Here is a 22,615-nt window from a genome sequence, read left to right on the forward strand (position 1 = left end):
GCCTCCCCAGCTTTTACTGCCTTGCTTGTTCTTAATGAAAGATCTAAACCCTGGAACCTGCAACAGCCAATCCTGTCCCTGTTCTACCCATGTCTCCGTAATAGCCACAACATCGAAGTCCCAGGTACCAACCCACGCTGCAAGTTCACCTACCTTATTTCGTATACTTCTTGCATTGAAGTATACACACTTCAAACCAATTTCCTGTTTACAGGCACCCTCCTTTGAGATTGATGCCATGTTCCTAACCTCCCTACATTCCAGGTCCTGCACCCTAAAGCTACAGTCTGGGTTCCCATCCCAAGTTCTTGATTGTCAAGGGAATCAGAGGTCATGGGGAGAAAGCAGGAAAATGTGGTTAAAAATTAACCAATCAGCCAATTTAGAATGGCAGAGCAGGCTCGATAGGCTGAATGGCCTAATTTCTACACCTGTGTCTTATGGCCTTAACACCTCTGTTCTGTCTGCAAAAAAGACCCAGACCTTCCAATCACTTCAACACACCACCCTGTTCCCTGGCCAATATATCTGTCTCAGGCTTGCTGCACTGCTCCAGTGAAGCTCAGCACAAGACGGAAGAACAGTACCTCATTTCTTGCTTGGAGACCCTCAGCCCTCAGGACTCAATATTGAATTCAACAACTTTAGGGCTTGAGCTCTCCAGTGTCCGTACCCCAACCCCCACACACCAGGCCTCGTTATCTGTTATGAGCCAGACCAGACCCTCCTCAAAATATTTTAAGAAGGTAGCCTAGACCCTAACTTTTCAGATTTTAAAGGCATATGTAAAGTGTCCATTCCAAATGCAAGAGACTTGTCAAACTACCCAGCGTTAAGAAAAAAAAATTAACACTACGGTCAAAAGACAACCAAAGAAAGAGGAATTTAGAATAATTTAACTCTTGGAAACTTAACAGAATGATAGACACATTAACTATTCCAATATAGTAACATCCCATAAACACATTCTTTGCAAAAAAAGGAAGGAAAATTCACATACAGATTCTCACATGCAGTTCTCCAATCCAGAAGGGAAAAACATCAAGAGAAAATTCAGAGTGAGTAGCAGCCAGGAAACCTTCATTTAAGCTACTAACTCAAAGACCCCAATAGCTTCTGATGCTACTGAAAAAAAAACAAAATCCAGTAATCTGGATCTGAGAAAGCTGACCAGACCCATTCAGGCTGTTAGACAAAACCTAAGGCCTCCAAAACTGTAAACTCCACCCTCCCCCAGACTGCTCAGCACCTCTGCATTACAATCACTCTTCAAAAAAAGCCAGGACAAAATAACCTTTAAAGTCACATATCACAGTCTGCTATTACATGCAACCCATTGTTTGTCACTAACAGTCCCCATTATTAATTATTCACCTTCCCAGCCAGATCGTTATCCATTCCTTCATATCTCTCTCTCCCTCTCTCTCTCTCTCTCTCTCTCTCTCTCTCTCCCTCTCCCTCTGGTCTCTATCCCCACTTATCGTTTGCTCCTTACCCATTCCCACCACCCTATCTTCTACATATACACTGACATTTTCCTCATTACCATCAGTTCTGAGGAAGCATCACTTAAAATGAAATGTTAACTGATTTCTCTCCACAGATGCACCCTGATCTGCTGAGCTTTTCCAGCAATTTCTGTTTGTGTTTCAGCAAATGTATTGCTGAAGTGTAGAAAGATGGTCAGAGTTCAGTGACATACTGTAAAACTAGAAAATGCTGAAATTCTCTGTAGATTGCAGTATCTTTTGAAGAGGGAAATAAAATTCAAATGTCAGGTTGATTAGAACTCATGAAAAGTCATTGCCCTGAAACATTTATTGTTTCAGTCTTCAGACATGCTGATGACCTGACAGTTTCAGCATTTTTATTCTAGATTTGATTAGATTACCTATAGTGTGGAAACAGGCCCTTCAGCCCAACAAGTCCTCACCGACTCTCCGGAGAGCAACCCACCCAGACCCATTCCCCTCTGACTGATGCACCTAACACTACAGACAATTTAGCATGGCCAATTCACCTAACCTGCACATTTTTGGACTGTAGGAGGAAACCCACGCAGACACGGGGAGAATGTGCAGACTCCACACAGACAGTTGCCCAAGGCAAGAATCGAACCCGGGACCCGAACCCTGTGAAGCAGCAGTGCTAACCACTGAGCCACCGTGCCACCCCAGCTGAAGTACTTTGCTTTTGTTCTAATGATACTTATGTGAGTTAGTGTCTGATTATTGGAACTAAAAATTTTTTCACCAAACTAATTCTGCCACAGTCCTGAATATATCTCCTTTAGCCACACTTCTTAAAAATATTTTTTTTCATTCTCTTCAAGGCCAACAGTTATTGCCCATTTCTGGCTGTGCTTGAGAAGATCGTGATAATACACAATGAATTGCTACATTCTGTGTGGCAAGGGGAAGTCCAAACTTCCAAATCAGAGACACCTAGCAGGTGTTCCAATGTGCCTCCACCACCATTGTTCTTCCAAGTCGGATTTGGAAATTTTGTTTAAGAATTCTTAGACAATTGTTGTAGTTTATCTTGCAGATGATGCAGTCTGCAGCCATGTCTATAGTGGAAGGAGTGAATGATGATGGTGGTTAATCAGATGCCACTCAAGCAAATTGTTTTATGCTAGATTGTTGAAAAAGCTGTACACATTGTTAAAGCTGTACACATTGTTGGAGTTTCACCCATTTAGGGACATGTAAGCTGTCAATGTCTAGAATATTCAATAAGATAATGGCTGATTTGTTTGTGGTCTTAACTCCACTCTCCTTTCCTTCCTACCTGACCCCCCAAAAAAGTTTCCTTGTCTATCTAACTGAATTAGCCTTGAATATATTCAGTGATCTGCGAACACCATTCTCCAGGGTAGTGAATTCCAAAGATTAATGACTCTCTGAAAGAAAAACATTAACTGTATTAAATGTTGAGAGCCTTATTTTGAAATTGGCCATTTTCACAATATACCCTTTCTATACTATCCTTGGAATGAATTGGTATTTGTGATGGTCATTCAGTGTCTTATTGGCATGCAAACATGTTGTTTTTGTGCTGCAGGAACCAGGATTTCTCACTGCATTTGAATATAGCGAGAAGAGAAAAACAGTGTTTCACATCACCACTGGCAGCCAAGAATTAGAGTGAGAACATTACTTATCTATGGAAATGTTAATTGCTGCTAGAGGGATTCTCAGCAGAAAAAACAATATAAAAAATCAAACAAGCTGTGGTACATTTAATATCTAGAATGTTTTAACTTAAATATTGATATTTATGGCAAACTATAAATTCAGGTATTGAATTAAAATGAATGGTATCTTAAGGCCAACATTACTTGCCTATTTCTGGCTGTTATTGAGAAGGTTGAGAGGTGGTCATTGCAGGTACATCTGAATTAATTTTGTGATATGGATGCATTCTATAGTTATGCAAATACCTTTGTCCATCTAACTTAATTAGCCTTGGACAACATGGTGACTCAGTGGCTAGCACAGCGTCCTCATAGCACCCATTCAATTCTACCTTTGGTAGAATGTCTGTGTGGAGTTTGCACATTCTCCCCTTTTCTGTATGGGTTTCCTCCCACATGTGTGGGTTCGGTGGATTGGTAATGCTAAATTACCTGTAGTGTTGAGGGATTTGCAGGCTAGGTGGATTAGCCATGGTAAATGCAGAGCTGCAGAGATAGGTTAGGGGTTGGTCTGGGTGGGATGTTTTTTGGAGGAGCAGTGTGGACTTGATGAGCTGAATGGCTGTTTCCACACTGTAGGAATTTTATGATCTGTTCCATTTACTGCAGGATAAATATTTTATCTACTGCATGACCTCTCTTCCTCATTTACTTCAGAAATTGTATTGTATTTACTGTCGAAACAACCTGTATTCCACTCATTACAGGAATTCTCATAAAATCGTAGAAGTTTACATCAGAGAATCAGGCCCCTTGGCCCATGCCGCCCAAATCTCTTGTATTGTAGCAGAAAGGAAAATACTGTGAATGGTGCAAAGCTGAAAGAAAAACAGAAAATGCTGAAAATATTCAGAGGGTCAAACATCCTCTGTGGACAGTTAAACAGTTAATGGATCACAGATCTGAAATGTTAACTTTGTCTCTTTCCACAGATGCTGCCAAATCTGCAGAGTATTTCCAGCATTTTCTGTTTTTATTTACAGCAGGAACACTTTAATTAATGTAGGAGCTATTGCCATCTGTTAGTTTTGTAAAAACTCTCTCTTCAGGTAGCTGCATAAACAATTTACTCTGTCATACCGCCCGGAAATAGACTCTTCCGTCCCACTTGTCTATGCTGTCCAGGTATCCCAAACATAATTAGTCACATTTGCCTGCATTTGGTCCGTATCTCTCTAAACCTTCCCACTCATGTACCTATTCAAATGTCTTACTTGAATCGCCTCTACTACTTCCTCTGGCAGCTCATTCTATGAATGCACCACCCTCTGCATGAAAAAGTAACAGTATTAAACTTAAAGCCAAATACTAAATGTAAGGAATGAGTTAACTCAGCATGGATATGACAGTGGATAGGTAATGGCAAAAATTTTATGATTCTTAATGAATGCATTCCATTGAGAAATAAAATGCCAAGGGGGATATAATCCACCTGTGATTATTCATGAAAAGGTGCTAAGCACTGTATCAAATTAAAAGATTGAGCTTATGATATTGTCAAGAGCACTAAGCCTGCAGACTGGGAGACATTTGGGATTCAGAAAAGAATACCCAAAAACTTGGAGAGAAAATAGAGTATTAGCATAAACTAGGAAGACAGATAAAAATAGTCAGTAAGTAGGTCGACAAATTGTAAAGAGAATACAGAGGAAACTCGATTATCTGAAGGACACAGGCATAGAGTATTTCGTTCGGTTAATCGAATGCCGGATAATCGATCTGGATAACATAGTTAGCCACGCATTGGGACTTTGCGATCTTGTTCGGATGATCTGAAGTTCAGTTAATCGAATGCCGGATAATCAAGGTTCCTCCGTATAGCAGAAAGAGAGTCAGAGTTATACAGAATGGAAACAGACCCTTCAGTCCAACTCATCCACACTGACCAGATATCCTAAACTGATCTAGTGCCATTTGGCCCATATCCATCTAAACCCTTCCCATTCACGTAGCCATTTGGATGCCTTTTAAATGTTGTAATTGTACCCGCCTCCTCTGGCATTTTGTTCCATATACCCACAAACCTCTGCATGAAAAAGTTGCACCTCAGGTCTCTTTTAAATCTTTCCCCTCTCACCTTAAGCCCATGTGCTTTAGTTTTGGACTCTCCTATCCTGGAAAAAAAAGACCTTGTCTATTCACCTTGTCCATGCCCCTTATGATTTCATAAACCTCTATAAAGATCATCGCTCAGCCTCCCATTTATTCAGCCTCTGCTTCTAGATGAAGCCCTCCAACCCCAGCAACATCCTTGTTACCCTTTCAAGTTTCACAACACCTTTGCTATAGCAGGGAGATCCGAATTGAATACAATATTCTAAAAGCGTCTTAAATAAAATATGATGTTTTCACAGTAGAAAAATATCAGAAACGTGCAAGGTTTAGGGGACGAAGGTTCTATTAATAGTGAACAAATCAAAGTATTTAATATTAGTTTTTAAAAAAAAAAGAGGTAATTAGATTTGGAGCTGACAACTTTTGAACCTGAAGGCTTGTATCCTAGGCTTTGAAAAATTGACTACAGAGATAGAACAAAGTAAGTTCTGATACATAGAAATGTTCTGTACAGTACTGTATTATGGAACAGTTGAACAGATTGGAAGGAAGCAAAAAGAGTCATAGAAATGTTCAGCACAGAAACAGACCCTTCAGTCCAACTCATTCATGCCGATCAAGTATCCTAAATTAATCTAGAATCATTTGCCAACACGTGGCCCATATCCCTCTAAATCCGACCTTTTCACAGACCCATCCAGATGCCTTTTAAATGTTGTAATTGTACCAACCTCCACCACTTTGTTTGGCAGCTCATTCCATACATGTACCATCCTCTGCGTGAAAAAGTTGCCTCTTAGGTCCCTTTTGAATTTTTCCCCTCTCACCCTAAACCTATGCCCTCTAGTTCTGGACTCCACTATCCTATCTAGCTGTGACTCCACTTGCAAGGAATTATGAACCTGCACTCCAAGGTCTTTTTGTTAAGCAACACTCCCCAGGACCTTACCATTAAGTGTATAAGTCCTGCCTTGATTTGCCTTTCCAAAATGCAGCATCTTACATTTATTTAAAATTAAACTCCATGTGCCACTCCACAGCCCATTGGCCCATCTGATGAAGAGTCTGTTTTACTCCGAAATAACCTTCTTCGCTGTCCGTGTAACAGTTATTCAAAAGGAAACTTCTGGAATCCATTATGAAAGTGATGATGGCAGATTGGTTAAAACATAAGTAGCCAGAATTAAGGAGCATTTATGAAAGGGAAATTGTGTTTGAGAAATCATTTAGAGCTTATTGAGAATTTAACCAGCTCAGTACATAATGAAAAACAAATGGATGTACAGTAATATACTGTAGTAGTATATTTGTATTTCCAAAAGCATTTCACGCAGAAGATCATTACACAAGATAAGGCCTTACAGGTTACAGTAATATATTAGTAGTGGTGAAGATTGAGTAAGAATACATAGTTATTTTCATGTTGTTATAACTGGTTACACATGAACTTGTCTGGGAAATCAGTTATTTGCAAACTCGATTAACAATTTGGATAGAAAAACTCAGTGTAATGTCTTTAAGTTTTGATTAGAAAGTAAAACATGAGGATTTAAAGGAGTGAAATAATCCCTGCAATATTATATCTGCTGCAGCTGCATGGAATTGAAGTTAAAGCAAGAAATGTTGGATCTGAAGTAAATGAAATAGGGCTAATTTTAACTTTTTTTATTTAATCACATTGTAGGATTGCTAGCTGGGACAAGATTTATTGCCTATCCGTAGTTACTTACTCTTGAGAAGGTTGTGATGAACTGCCTTCTTGAATCCTTGCAGTCCATTTGGTGTAGGTACAATCACAATCCTGTTAGAGACAGAGTTCAGGATTTTCTCCCAGCGACTCTGAAGGAGTAGCAATATGTTTCCAAGTCAGGATGGTGAGTATCTTGGAGGGGAACTTGCAGGTGTTGATGGTCCCATGCCTCTGTTGACCTTATCCTTCTGTATAGTAGTAGTTGTGGCTTTGGAAAGGAGCCTTGGTGAATTACTGCAGTGCATATTTTAAGTGACTCAGTTTGCTGTGACTGAGGATTGGTTGAAGTGTTGTGCCATCAAGCAGGCCATTTTGTCCTGAATGGTGTTGGTCCCCTTGGGTTTTGTTGGAGTTGCACTCATTCAAGCAAGTGGGGACTATTCCTTCACATTCCTGAAGTGTGCATGTAGATGATGCACAGGCTTTGGGGAGGCAGAAAGTGAATTACTTGCTGCAAGATCCCTAGTTTCTGACCTGCTGGCATAGCTGCATTACTTGTATGACTAGTCCAGTTCAGTTTCTGGTCAGTGGTAACCCCCAGAATGTTGATATAATAGGATTCAGTGATCGTGATCCATTGTATATCAAGAGGTGATGGTTAGGTTCCCTCTTGTTGGAGAATGTCATTACCTGGAACTTTTGTCACTTACTATTTGTCAATCCAAATCTCGATATTGTCAGGTCTTGCTGCATTTAGGCGTGAACTGGTTAGGTATCTGAGGAGTCATGAAAGTTGCCAGAACACTGACAACTGCACAATGAACCTCTGCATTTCTGACCTATTGATGGGTGGAAATTCATTGATGAAGCAGCTGAAGATAGTTGGGCTAAGGAATCTATCCTGATGAACTCCTGCAGTCCTTGGAACTAAGATGACTAACCTCCAATCACCACAACATTCTTCTTTTGTTCCAGTTATGACTTCACCTAGCAGAGATTTTCTCCTGATTCTCATGGACTCCAGTTGTGCTGGAGTACAATGGTGCCATACTTGGGCAAAATATGGTCTTGTTATCAAATCCAGTCACCCTCCTCTCATGTCTCTTTTGTCTATGTTTGTACCAAGGCTATAATTAAATAGGAGCTGAATGACCTTAATGGAATCCAAATTGAGAATCGTTGAGCAGGTTATTGATAGCACTGTTGATGACACCTTCCATTACTTCAGTAATGATTGAGTGTAGACTGTTAATTGGCCAAGTTGAATTTGTCCTGCTTTTTATGGACAGCAAATAGCTGGGCAAGTTTCCACAAGTTGTTATGCTGCTACTGTTGAGCACTGATGGAAGTGAATGGTTGTGGATGTTGTGCCCATCCACTGGGCTGTTTTGTCCTGGATGGTGTCAAGCTCTTGAGCATTGTTGGAGCTGGACTCATCTACCTCTACCCCCCCAACTCCCCCAGACTCAGATGTTCTAAAGAAAAGTCCTAATTTGTCCAACTTCTCTGTATAATTCAGACTGTTGAATCCTGGTAACATCCTTGTAAATTTCTTCTGTATTATTTTCAGTTTAATAGCATCCTTCCTGTAGCAAGGTGACCAAAACTGAACGCAATACTCCATCCCTCCATACCTATCCCCTCCTTATACCTGTCTAAATGTTTCTTAAAATGTCAAAATTGTTCTCACTTCCATCACTACCTCTGGGAGTCTATTCCAGACACTTATAACCCTCTGAAAATATTGCCCCTATGTACCCGTTTGTATGTCTCCCATCTCACTTTAAACCTATGCCCTCTAACATTAGACTCCTCTACCATGGGGAAAAGCTGTTGGCTATCTTATCTGTGCCAGTCATGATTTTATAGATCTCAATAAAAGGTCATTCCTCAGTTTCCTAAGCTCCAAGGAACTCCAAATGTGGTCTCGCCAATCCTACGCTCAGTGTTCTGACTGATGAAAGCAAGCATACGGAAAGCCACCTTCATCACCCTTTCTACCAGTGACTCGACTTGAGCTATGCCTCTGTACCTCTAGATCTTTGTTCTATAACTCTCCCCAGGTCCTAGCATTGACTGCAAGCCCTTCCCTAGTTTGATCCACTAAAATGTAACACCTTGCATTTATTTAAAATTAAACTCCTTTCCTCACACCACTGGCCCAATTGATCAAGATCTTGCTCCATTCTCAGAAAGCCTTCTTCACTGTCCACTATACCACCAATCTTGGTGTCATCCACAAATTTACTGACCATACTTCCTAAATTCTAATCCAAATCACTTATGATAAAGTGGACCTAGCACCATACCCATGGCATATTGCTGCATACAGACTTCCAGTCTGAAAAACCGCCCTCTATCTTCTGCCAAGCCAAATTTGTGCTTGGATCTTGAGATTTAGTCTTGAACTACAACATATTACCAAGGCTTTGCTGGTCCATGTAGACAACATGTACTGCACTCCTATCTCCAGTACAGATGGATATTTTGCTATGCTCAACCTGCTTGTGGCTTGAGAACCTAACAAATGTCCTGGTCCCTTCCTCCATGGCTGTGACGTTGTGTGGATAAGAAACAGACTCCTGTCTGGACTCTCCCATATTGAGCCCATTCCTGAGCAAAGACAAAAAAAAGGGAGGAAAAAAAGTACTGCAAGCCTCTGAAATCAGCTGTTTCTCAGTGATGTGAAAGGTCAGAAGGTGGATAACTTGCCCTGACCTGTGGGCCACAGCTCTGGTTTCTGAAGAGACCAGAGAGGAGATAGTGAAGTCAGTGGTGATCTTTCACGAAAGATTAGAGTCAAGAGAGTTCTAGAGGACTGGAAAATGGCTGATATAAGACCCCTGTTTAAAAAGGAGGCAGAAGATGGGAAGTTTAGGCTGGTTAGCCTGACTTTGGTCATTGATAAGATTTTATAATCCATTAAGAATGTGATTGCAGAGCACTTGGAAGTGCGTGGTAAAATAGAGGAGGTCATACCTGACAAATCTGTTAGAATTCTGGAGGTGGTAACAAGCAAGTTAGACAAAGAACTAATGGTTGTGGTTGATGTGGATTTCCAGAAGGCTTGAGCGAGTGTGTGAGAGTGAGAGCCTGCACAATTTCTGCCTTTGCTGTTTGATTTCATGTATCGCTGGACATCGGAGTGCATCTGGGAAAGTTAACAAAATAAAATCCACAACTAATCTTGGAGGAACTGTTGGGCAGGGAGAGGCTGTACAGGCTGGGGCTGCTTTCCCTGGACCGTCCGAAGCTGAGGAGTGACCTTAGAGGTTTACAAAATTATGAGGGGCATGGATAGGATAAATAGACCAAGTCTTTTCCCTGGGATCGGGGAGTGCAGAACTAGGGGGCATAGATTTAGGGTGAGAGGGGAAAGATATAAAAGAGACCTAAGGGGCAACTTTTTCACGCAGAGGGTAGTACGTGTATGGAATGAGCTGCCAGAGGATGTGGTGGAGGCTGGTACAATTGCAACATTTAAAAGGCATTTGGATGGATATATGAATAGGAAGGGTTTGGAGGGATATGGGCCGGGTGCTGGAAGGTGGGACTAGATTGGGTTGGGATATCTGGTCGGCGTGGACGGGTTAGACTGAAGGGTATGTTTCAATGCTGTACATCTGTATGACTCTAAGATAAGAACCCATGGTGTGCAGGACAAGGTGCTTGCATGGATAGAGAATTGGCTGACTGGCTGAAGGGATAAAGGGCCTTTTTCTGGATGGCAGCTGGTGACCATTGGAATTCCAGAGGTCTTTGGTAGGACCACAACTATTCACATTATACAATTATCTCTTATTGCTAGGTTTGCAGGTAACGCCAGAGGCTGGTATCTTATCAAGTCACCCTTTATTTACATGTGAAGAGTCCTTGATACTGATCCACCTCTTAGAGCTAACAGAACCTTTACACTGCTGATTATTTTTTTCCCTGTACCTCTACACTGCCATACAGAAGTTGTACTTATTTTCCCCTAGCACCCATGTTGCAAATGTAGGTGCAAGACACAGTGGAAGCTCTAGGTTTAACTAACTTTAATATTCCACCACCAGGAAAAACACTTAATGGGGAAGGAACAAGTGATAGGCATTGCCCCAAGGCCCTCTGCTTATGCAAAGAAAGTGAAAGGGAGGGTAGGTACTAAATCAAAATAGAATTGGGGGTGGGGGGGAAAGGAATAAAGGGAATCCAATCCCTTGGTGCTCACCTCTCTCTGCAAGTGTATTGGTGGACACTATGCTCCTTCTCCAGGGACACCTGAGCCTGACCATAACTGCAGGAGAGAGGAAAGTAGTCGGTCCACTGCTGTGTGTGTGTGGAGTGGGGGGGGGTCCTCTGACTTGCCTGTTCCCCTCTGACTTGCCTGTTCCCCTCTGACTTGCCTGTTCCCCTCTGAATTGGGTGTGTAAAGACTGAAGTGCAACCAGAAGCAGAGGAGAAGGTTCTTCAGGCATCTAAAAGGGAGTGTAAATGCCCACACCGCCACAAAACTAACAGTTAGGCTGGAAGTCCCTGAATCATCCCAACCTGTGCTCAAAGGACTGCTGCGTGCATCACCCTCCACCCCAGATCCATGAGGGAGGGGGACCCCTGCATAGAGAGACCTCTACTGGGGATCTCTGGCACCTGGTTGCAGAAGGGCATGCCCAGTGGATGAGGGAGAAGAGGTGAACAATGTGCAGCAACAGCAATAGGGCCTGTCATTTTACATCTTTAAAGAGACAAAACTTAAAATTCTGGAGGCAGCTGAGGCTGCGGGGCACAGGCTCCTGGGCCAATATGAAATTCTGTCAGCGCAGGGGTAGGCACAGATAGGATTCCATCATACATCTGAGCATTCCAAACTGTACAATGTCAGGTTCAAGGACTGCAGTTTTAAGGCATTGACAATGGCCATGAACTGGATGTCTGCCTCTGCCCTCTGTGACAATTCCTACAACACCATCCAGCCTTGATAACCCCACCCAGCATTTCTCCAACCCTGGTCACCCTTGCAGTCTCCTCTTAGCCAATCGAACCTGCAATTGTGGAGGGGTGGATTCCTGAGCAATAGGTCTGACAATGGCCACTACTCCTGTAGGAGGGTGGGTATGATGCAAGTTGACAATGTCCTAGACAGTGATCAGGTCCTGATAAGGGTCAGGTAGCAGCCTGAGGAAGTGACCTGCAAACAGTCACGGTCATTGAACAGGAACTGTGTTGTAGTTGAGGTTATGCAGCTGGTAGAAAAGAAAGCTGTCACCAGGATGCACCACCTAGGAGGTTCAATGTAAAAAAAACTAACATTGCAAAGCAAATGCACACTAACAACTGACTGTTCTCAGCAAAGAGACTCAACTAGTGCTGCGACCCAGTACATCTTTTTGTCCAAGTGAACCAATGATCTCTGGATGTCAGTGACAAAACTAGGCTGAGGGACCACAACATGAAGGCTGTCAGCCAGATTGGGACTGTTAATCTTGTCCAATCAGGGACTTTGTATTCTATGTAATGAGGGCATCCAGGTGAACATCAGTCACTACATCTGGTGGGCAGCACGGTGGCACAGTGGCTAGCACTGCTGCCTCACAGCGCCAGAGACCTGGGTTCAATTCCCACCTCAGGTGACTAACTGTGTGGAGTTTGTACATTCTTTCCCGTGTCTGCGTGGGTTTCCTCCGGGTGCTCCGGTTTCCTCCCACAGTCCATAAATGTGTAGGTTAGGTGAATTGGCCATGTTAAATTGCCTGTAGTGTTAGGTGAAGGGGAATGGGTCTGGGTGGGTTGCGCTTCGGCGGGTCGGTGTGGACTTGTTGGGCCGAAGGGCCTGTTTCCACACTGTAAGTAATCTAATCTAATCTAATCTAATCCTCAAGTCCCACGACATGGACCAGTTCTGTTGCTGCTCCTGCTAGGGGGTTTAGCACCAGGTCTGGTTCCTCCAACTCTCCTGATATGGGTGGAGTGTAATGCATAGTAGCTGACCTTGGAGCATCATAAAATTAATTGTCTTCAGGTGGCAAAGCCATTGAGGTAGTGACACTTTCCATCTCAGATTCCAAAATCTGTTCAATGCTTATAGAAGAGGAGAACAGTCAGAAGGCAGTCGAGGAGCTGGAAACTTTCTCCCGAAGTTTGCAGTTTTCTTATGGGCCATGTGCTGTCATACCTACCTGACTTGTACAAGTCACTGGAGATGACCTTGCATCAACTGTGTCTCACCCAAGCAGGGCTAGTCCCAACACCAAATTTTGCCCTCAAAATTGTCTCGCTTAGCAGATTTGTGTCCAGCATTGATGTTCCTGATGCTTTTTCACCCTCCACTGAAAGATCAGTTTTGACCTGGTGAGTCTTCTCCCAATCAGCAACTCTTCTGGAGCTATCCCACTCGTTGCAGGAAGGGTGGTCTGTTCATCAATAGGAACTGGGACAGTTTGAAATGGTAGGCTGTTTCTTTAAGCCTGCCTTCAAAGGTTCAGACTAATCTTTCAGCCAGGCCTTTGGATGGTATGGAGCTGCCCTTTATGTCAAATACCATTCCCTGTTACTTGTGACCACCACCATCTGAGAGTCAGCATATTGCAAAGGATGCATGTGGTTTTTCTATCACTAATTTGACAAATAATTATGTCTGCATTTCCAACAACTGAGTGGGTGTTCATAGTGACTAGGAACATTGAGCCCATAAAGGGACCCACATAGTTGATGCGTAACTGAGTCTTGGGTTTACATGGCCACTCCCATGCAAGTGGAAAAGCTGTTGATGATAATTTGTCATTGTTGGCACTACTAGTGCAGTCATATCTGCACCCAATCCTGGCCACCAGACAACTTCTTGAAAACATCTTTATTTTGGAAACCCCTTGCCGATTCTGGTGGAGATCAGCCAGTATCTGGCTGTGACCTTTGCTCACATAAAAGGGAGTCTTCTCTACTGAAATCTAGTCTCTCCAGGTCCAAAGAAGGTTTGTTCTTGTTGTGATGGCCTTTTGGTTCCCTCCATCACCACCAGTTGTTTTACTTTTGCCAGGACCAAAGTGATATTGTCAGCTGTGACTGGAAAATTTTAAACCATTGTGGACACTTTCAGTGGCAGTACCACCTGTGGTGTATCTTGGCCTCCTGGACAGTGTTCCACCTTATTATATACTTAGAATTACTGCCGACCACTGAATTCCATTTGAAGCTATTGACGGCTCTGCCTTGTCCTCTAAGTAGACCTAGGTGTTGTTTGTTGTCCATTAGTATTATAGATTCATAGAACATAGAAGAATACAGTGCAGTACAGGCCCTTCGGCCCTCGATGTTGCGCCGATCCAAGCCCACCTAACCTACACTAGCCCACTATCCTCCATATGCCTATCCAATGCCCGCTTAAATGCCCATAATGAGGGAGAGTCCACCACTGCTACTGGCATGGCATTCCATGAACTCACGACTCGCTGAGTAAAGAACCTACCCCTAACATCTGTCCTATACCTACCCCCACTTAATTTAAAGCTATGCCCCCTTGTTGGATGATTACTTTGCAGCAGTTAAAATAGAGGTAGAGATGGAGCATGCTTGTAACCCCCAGAAAATTAATGTTGAATATCAGATTCAAAATAAGCAAAATAACAGCAATGAACAAAGCAAAGTAGTGAGAACAGAACACCTGAGGAGTCAACTCTCCACACAAAAGCTCCTTACAGTACTCTGATATTTTTCTCTCCACATACATGTAGGTGCACTCCTAGGTCTTCCTCTTCTCTATCAGCACTCACTTCTCTTGACGACTCTTCCCTACAGACACTGTTATAAACCCTCTTACAGGGCCTTTCACTTCCCTGGTCCACCTGCCATTCTTAATTGGATGGCAATAATGGAGGATTCATTTAGGTATTATTTATATAACATTGCTTCAGCAGACTTCAGACCCATATTTAATCTCGAGGTCATTTATAAAAATGACAAACAGCAATGGTCCCAAAACAGATCCTTGCGGAACACCACTAGTGACTGCACTCCAAGATGAACCTTTGCCATCAACTACTACCCTCTGTCTTCTTCCAGCCAGCCAACTCCTAATCCAAACCTCCAACTCACCCTCAATGCCATACCTCCGTATTTTTTGCAGTAGTCTACCATGGGGAACCTTATCAAACGCCTTACTAAAATCCATATACTCAGATATTGGCGGAACTTCCTGACTCCAGCTCTGACTGCCAAATATCTGGGCATACTCATGCTCTGCATTAGCCAATTCCTGGATGTATACACTATTGGGCATTCCTCTCCATTGCGCCACCTATGAACTAATAATACCCTGATGCATGTCATACCAGATCTTGCCTGGATTCATGGAGTGCCAACATTTTAGATACTAATATTTGTTTGTTCACTTCACTGAAAGAAATGGTTTGGTTACATGACCATTTCCAAGGCTAACTTTTTTTTAAAAAAAGTTGATGCAAAGATGCCAGGATGGTGGCCAGATTTTGTAATAATTCACTAGCCCAAAGTAAGACCCTAGTTCCTGTACAGACATGGGAGCTGGGTCATCTTTGATCACCCTCACTATCTTCCAATGGGTGTAACCTAGTCTGGTCTGCTCTGTAGCTGAAGTAGGTCACTTGGGCTGCCTGGAACAGTTTTCCCTTCTAAGATGTACACCTGCCTAGTAGAAAACTCTAAGGACTATACTCAATTTCTCCAAGTGCTCCATATTTCCCTTTCGTGCTCTTAGAATGAATCTAGATAAGTGGCAACATGCAGTGGACCTTATAAAAAGTTCTCCATTGTCTGCTGAAAAATTGCACAGACTGACAATACCCCAAATAGCAGTCTTGTATATTGCTACAAGTATTATCACTATTAATTGTAACATACTTCTGGGAATCATTATCTAACCACAGTTAGAAGCACATGGCTCATGTCCAGCTTAGTGAAGGACAGTAACCCCTTGCAACTTTGCATATGAATCCCCTATGTACTGAGGACTTAACTCACTGCAAAAAGTTGTTTACCGTTTGCCAAATATCTCAAGAGGCAAACTGACCCATCAGGCTTTATAAATCACATGACTAGTACTACTTGTGCTAAAGAGACTGGTTTGATGATTCCTTCACTTCCCAACCTTTTGATTTCTGCCTCTACTTTTGCCTGCAAGAGGAATGGCACTGGACAGGTCTTGTAGAATCCTGGTCAACATGTAAGGTAGCCTTTCTCCTTTGATAATTGAGACCTTTCTAAAAACCTCCATTTGTTTAGGACTTCACTCAGGTGGTCATTTTCTAATTGAAAACTGTTGAGCCAATCAAGGTGAATCTTAACCAATTTCACCCCATCAAGCTTGGGTTTGAGCTTTTACTACAATCAGTGGTGACTGAACCAGCTGCTTCTCAGAGCCAGGAACTAAAGTTGTACCCTTAAATCAGGTCAGCACAGTGGCTCGGTGCTTAGCTCTGCTGCCTCACAGCACAAGGGTCCTGGATTCAATTCCAGCCTCTGGTGACTGTGTGGAATTTGCACATCCTCCCAGTGCTCCAGTTTTCTAACAGTCCAAAGATGTGCAGGTCAGGTGAATTGGCTATGCTAAATTGCCTGTAGTGTTAAATGTATTAGCTAGATGGAAATGCATCTGTGTGGGTTACTTGGAGGGTGTGAACATATTGGGCCAAATGGCTGGTTTCCACATGTGGGAATCTAATCTATATAGGTGCCTCTATGTAGGCTCTCAGTATAGCTGAGGTTTTATGCAAGCTTTAGGGTCAGAGCCCAGAGTGAATTTTGTTAAAAATGTGCAGCAGGTCAGGCAGCATCCAAGGAACAGGAGAATCGACGTTCCGGGCATAAGCCCTTCTTCAGGAAGGGCTTATGCCCGAAACGTCGATTCTCCTGTTCCTTGGATGCTGCCTGACCTGCTGCGCTTTTCCAGCACCACATTTTCAGCTCTGATCTCCAGCATCTGCAGTCCTCACTTTCTCCCTGAATTTTGTTAAAGACTGGTTCTGTCATCACTGAAACAGCCATGTTGGTAACGACCTCCATTATAACTGGGTGACCCAGATGGGTATTTTGCTTGTTTACCAACATCCAAATTGGAACCAGTTTGCCAGAACCGAACCAGTTGTAGGTGCTCTTTCCAGGGTGTGCACTCTTAAAACTGGCCTAGAAGTTCTTACCCCCATTTAGGTCTATTGGGATTCTTTTGCTGTCTCAAGTCTGCATACCAGCATCAACTACAATGGCTTGCCAGTCCAGATCCTGTAAGGAAAAATTGTAACTGTTTGGCCGTGTTCTGGGTTTTTACTATGGGCTGACCTAAAGTCCCTCTGTTCAGGACTATGAGCTGGGTGAGGCTCTGCATTTGCCTGCACTCAAGTGGTGTTCACCAAGCTCAGTCCAAAAAAAAATCATAAAACCAAGAGAGGGGCAAGTAGTGGGGTCACCTGTCATGCAACATAAACCCAAGGTCCCAGTTGAGGCAGTCTTCAGGGATACCAAACTTGGCTATCAGCCTGTCAGTCACTGTTGTTGCATATCCTGAAGTCCACCTTGGAGGACAATCACCCAAAGATCAGGGGCCAGATGTCCTTGACCGCTGAAGTGTTCTGACTGGGAGGGAACATCCCTGTCTAGCGATTGTTGCACAATGTCCACTCATCTGTTGTCATAGCTTCTCCTTGGTCTCAATGTACCATGCCTTGGTGCATCCTTGCCTGCAGCATACAAAATAGATGGTGTTGATTAATGGACACAAGTTGCCAGACAGGGACGTTTGGCCTCAGATCTTTGGGTGACTGTCCTCAAAGGCAGGCTTTAGGATACAGAGTGGCCAAGCAGAGGCTGATAGTCAAGTTCAGTACCCATGAGGATGGCCTCATCTGGGACCTTGGATTCATGTCACTATAGGTGACCCCACTACACTATACACAAGAACACACAGACCACCTCACACTGGCACACCCTAAGGCATATACTCCATCACATTATCAAAAATGCAGACACTCATATGCAAGCATACAATCTGGGGTGAATTTGCAGATACATTCTGTTGTTCAAAAAGCACAGTCTGCAGACAGGCAATCTATGAAATTTTATAAATTCCTATTTTGAAAAGAGAACCAATGGCTCAAGATTGAAATACAGATAACTCCAGACAATGCATTAAAGTTGAGGTTAGTCTAAGGTGTTTTAAAAAGTAACATCAAGTTATCTCAGGAATGTGACTTGAAAGAATTTGAGATTTACATATTAAAATGAATCAAAACCTGCAACCATTTTAACAGAAAGACTTAGCAGTCTAGGTTTGTTCAATATTGAATCAGTTGTAGGACACTGATTTTTGCTATAAATTCTGTCCTATGATCCTGCCCCACTAACTGTCTGACAAAAGAGCAGGACTGAAAGCTAGTGCTTCCAAATAAGCCTGTTGGACTATAACTTGGTGTTGTTGTTATTTTTAACTTTGTCCACCCCCATCATCCAATACCAGCACCTCCACAGCATGGCTACCAAGCTCAGTTAGACTGGCAAAAACTGTTCACTGCCATTCAAATACCCTGCAGGTCATATGCTCCACTTGCCACACTTTCCAATAATGAAACTGGTTGTAATGCCTGTTTGGAGTTCAGTTAGTAAGTGCTTTTGCATGGTTACATCATTAATCCCACATACTCTTAACATCTCCTTTTCCCCCCGATTCTCAAATTATCAAGCAAGACCAATAGCATCACAGATTAAAGGCAGCTTGTGGTCATTATATTCTTTAACTAAATCCATTGACTCTTTAGTATCTGGTGTCTCAGGAAAAGTTAGGCTCCTAATAACTAAAAAGATTGCTGGTCTACAAGCAGTCAGGAGAATTACTCATTGCTTTTCAAAACGTCGTTTACCAAAAAATGAATTCCTTTCACATACTGGAAAGGGTCTTTTGATTAGATTAGATTACTTAGTATGGAAACAGGCCCCTCGACCCGCCGAAGCGCAACCCACCCAGACCCCTTCACCTAACACTACAGGCAGTTTAGCATGGCCAATTCACCTAACCTGCACATTTTTGGACTGTGGGAGGAAACCCACGCAGACACGGGGAGAATGTGCAAACTCCACACAGTTTGTCGCCTTAGGCAGGAATTGAACCCAGTTCTCTGGCGCTGTGAGGCAGCAGTGCTAACCACTGTGTCACTGTGCTGTCCAAACATAGGCAAGATTGAAGAAGTCCAAATAATGGCATGCTGCCAGAAATGCTTACCTCAAATCAAAGAGGTGATTTGAGGTATTCCAAATGTGATTTGATCAGATCACATTTGGAATATTGTGCACAGCTCATACCTGTGACGATGCTGTCACTTTGAAAAGGTAATTTATGTCCTTTTTTTTGAAGGAAGGTCATATAGGCAGAAATGCCAGAGGGTCTCGTTCAACAATGGAAAGCGAGTGCCCATTTCTCCCATTTAGGTTTTTTCTAGTTTGTTTAGGAGAAAGTGAGGTCTGCAGATGCTGGAGATCAAAGTTGAAACTTTATTGCTGGAACAGCACAGCAGGTCAGGCAGCATCCAGGGAACAGGAGATTCGACGTTTCGGGCACAGGCCCTTCTTCAGGAAGAAGGGCCTGTGCCCGAAACGTCGAATCTCCTGTTCCCTGGATGCTGCCTGACCTGCTGTGCTGTTCCAGCAATAAAGTTTCAACTCTAGTTTGTTTAGCATTAGCAGTCACAACGTGTATGAATCCAGGGGTGTTGCAAGCTTCAGTAAAGAATTTCTCTGACCTTTTTCTGAAATCTCTTTGAATGTTGTTCTCTCCTGCCTGTAAGAATCTGGGTTTGAATTTACCTTTTTGCCAAGGGGTGTGTTTCAGGCATGTTCCTGTATTGGAACAGTTAGTTAGTGGTCTGTATTGGGTCTGTTAAGTCTTCCAATTGTTAAATTCTTATAAATTCTGGGTTTTTTTTTAAACACTACAGTTGAAACAATTCAGTTTTGCTTAAGGGTGGCATGGTGGCTCAGTGGTTAGCATTGCTGCCTCACAGCACCAGGGACCCAGGTTCGATTCTAGCCTTGAGTGACTGTTTGGAGTTTGCACATTCTCTCTGTGTCTGCATGGGTTTCCTCCGGGTGCTCTGGCTTCTTCCTACAGTCCAAAGATGTGCAGGTCAGGTGAATTGGCCATGCTAAATTACCCATAGTGTTAAGTTCATTCGTCAGAGAGAAATGGGTCTGGGTGGGTTACTCTTCGGAAGATCAGTGTGGACTTGTTGGGCCGAAGGGCCTGTTTCCACACTATAGGGAATCTAATCGTAAAGCCAAGTGGTTTTACCAGCTGCATCACACCCGGAATACCCACTTCACATCGCCTTTAACAAAAGAAAAAGTTAGGGTCTAGCCTATCTATTTAAAATATTTTGAGGGTGTCTGGCCTAGTCCATAACATAACGCAGGAAGATGTGCTGGCATTAGAGGATGTCCAGAGAAGGTTTACAAGAGTAATGCCAGAATGAAGGGCTTTGTATATGATGAGCGATTGAGGACTCTGTCTGTACTCCATGTAGTTTGAAAGGATGAAGGGGAATTTTTTTTTAAACTTGTGGAATGCTGAGACACCTGGATAGAATGGGCTTGGAGATGTTTCCACTATCAGGACAGATTAGGACTCGAGGACACAGCCTCAGAGTGAAGGGATGACCTTTCAGAACTGAGATTAAGAAGAATTTTCTCAGCCCGGGTGGTGACTCTGTGGAACTCATTGCCACAGAAGGCTGTGTAGACCAAGTCATTGAATGTATTTAAGGCAGAAATAGGTGTATGGACCCACCTACAAACTACATCAAACTTGACAGCTAGTGTCTTGGTGCATTCTGTTTTTTTTCAGTGATAAACAGCTTAGATGAAAAGCAGCCTTTTCACAGTGGGGTAATTAGTAATAGCTCACATGAGCAATCAGCAGTGAAGACATCAAGGATACAGGAGAGATAACATACAAAGCTTCAAGGTTTACAGTATATTCGAAGAGAAAGTGTAAACAACCACAGTATAAAGGGAAACAAAGTGAGTACAGATAAAACTGGAGAGCAACCATCATAGAAGTAGCCAATGCTGGTGTCCACAATCAATTGATTAGAGATACTTTTTGAGAATGTGACCCATTCACATGTGATACTTAAGTTAGGTTGTAAGTCTGAAGCTTTATTTTGCTTGGTTTGTTAAAAGCTGAAGTTGTAACCAGAATAAAGAACCATTGAGTTAACTGTCCGAACTGTCCTGACTGATTTATTTTGGTACTGAGGTACATCAGGCTCTTGATTAGTAAGGGGATCAAAGGTTATGGGGAGAAGGCGGGAGAATAAGGTTGAGAAAAATACCAATCAAATTTGAATGGAGTAACAGACTTGATGGGCTGAATGGCCTAATTCTGCTCCTATATTTTAGTCTTAAATCTATATGGAAACCATAGCCTTTTTATATGGCACTAGTTGCTGGACTTCACTAAGTGAAGAATTTAAGCGCCAAAGGCTTCTGAGAAACTGTAGAAGAGGTGTAATGGTGACTGGTAGAGTGTCAGGTGCATGGGTGTGGGGTTGGTTGGAAGTTAGATGAAGGATTCAGGTGATGAGCAGTCAGATGGTGAGTGCAGTCAGGTTGGACTGGGTGAGGGGACTTGGTTGGTAGTTGAATCAGGGGAAATAATTTAGGCTTATTCTGAGTGGGTCAGGAGAGGTCAGGTGGACTTGGTGAAGTCAGACCATAGTGAGATCAAATCAAGCAAAAGATTGTGAAGTATGGGGAGGATGGTCGAGCAGTATTTGGGGAATGAAGTGGAATGTAGGAAGAGGTGGGATAATCCAGCAGGGTTTCAGGTCCAATAAGGGATGGGTGGGCAACATCCGCTTTAGAGTTGGCTATGATTTAAAATTGGTGTTAATCCTTAAACATTTCCTGGTAAACCAGGTGAAGTATGTAGTTTGATACTTGCTGATGGTTTGAGGCTTAATGGACTGAAATGAAGCAACTAAGAGAACCTCATGAACTACAAGTAAGTTTCCAGGAAACAAAATCTCGATATTGTTAGAGCTGTCAAAATCCAGACTCCATAAACGGGTTCAGTACCAAGCAATCACTACTGGTTGAAATTTGCAATGGCATACATTCTACTGCTGAATTTGAAGATGTTAATTTGCCTGTAGGAAGCGAGCAACAGGCCCAGCAGCAGCCAAAATCATTTTCATGGAAGGCAATCACAACCCCTCAAGGGGATAAAAAGAATGTGTAGAACCTGTGTGAAACTACCTGAAACTTTACACACCAGAGAACACAGTCAGTGAAAAACCCCAGTGCCATTCCAGACTTTCCTGTGATTTGGTAAATATCAGTGAGATCATCATAGTAGAGTTCAAAAAACCAGTCGTCAATATTTTCAATCAAACTGTTCAAACACATTTTGGGTTAGAAGGGATTTCAGTCCAGTCCTTCTGACTCAGGCAGGGACACTACTACTATGCCTCAAGAGTCCTATCTCACCAGTGGTAGATATTTTCTGGAGAAAGTGAGGTCTGCAGATGCTGGAGATCAGAGCTGGAAATGTGTTGCTGGAAAAGCGCAGCAGGTCAGGCAGCATCCAGGGAACAGGAGAATCGACGTTTCGGGCATAAGTCCTTCTTCAGGAATGAGGAAAGTGTGTCCAGCAGGCTAAGATAAAAGATAGGGAGGAGGGA

At 42.8% G+C, this 22,615-nt stretch overlaps 1 protein-coding gene across 1 annotated transcript in view; it reads left to right on the forward strand.

Annotated features, from left to right (window-relative positions):
• dmc1 (DNA meiotic recombinase 1) overlaps window positions 1-22,615 on the forward strand; it is a 179,127-nt gene that overhangs the window by 41,162 nt on the left and 115,350 nt on the right. The window contains exon 6 of the mRNA XM_043679281.1: window positions 3,064-3,146. Coding sequence (XP_043535216.1) covers window positions 3,064-3,146 — 83 coding nt within the window. The remainder of the gene's footprint in view (window positions 1-3,063; window positions 3,147-22,615) is intronic.

Source organism: Chiloscyllium plagiosum, chromosome 39, assembly GCF_004010195.1.
Source record: "Chiloscyllium plagiosum isolate BGI_BamShark_2017 chromosome 39, ASM401019v2, whole genome shotgun sequence".
Lineage (NCBI taxonomy): Eukaryota > Metazoa > Chordata > Chondrichthyes > Orectolobiformes > Hemiscylliidae > Chiloscyllium > Chiloscyllium plagiosum.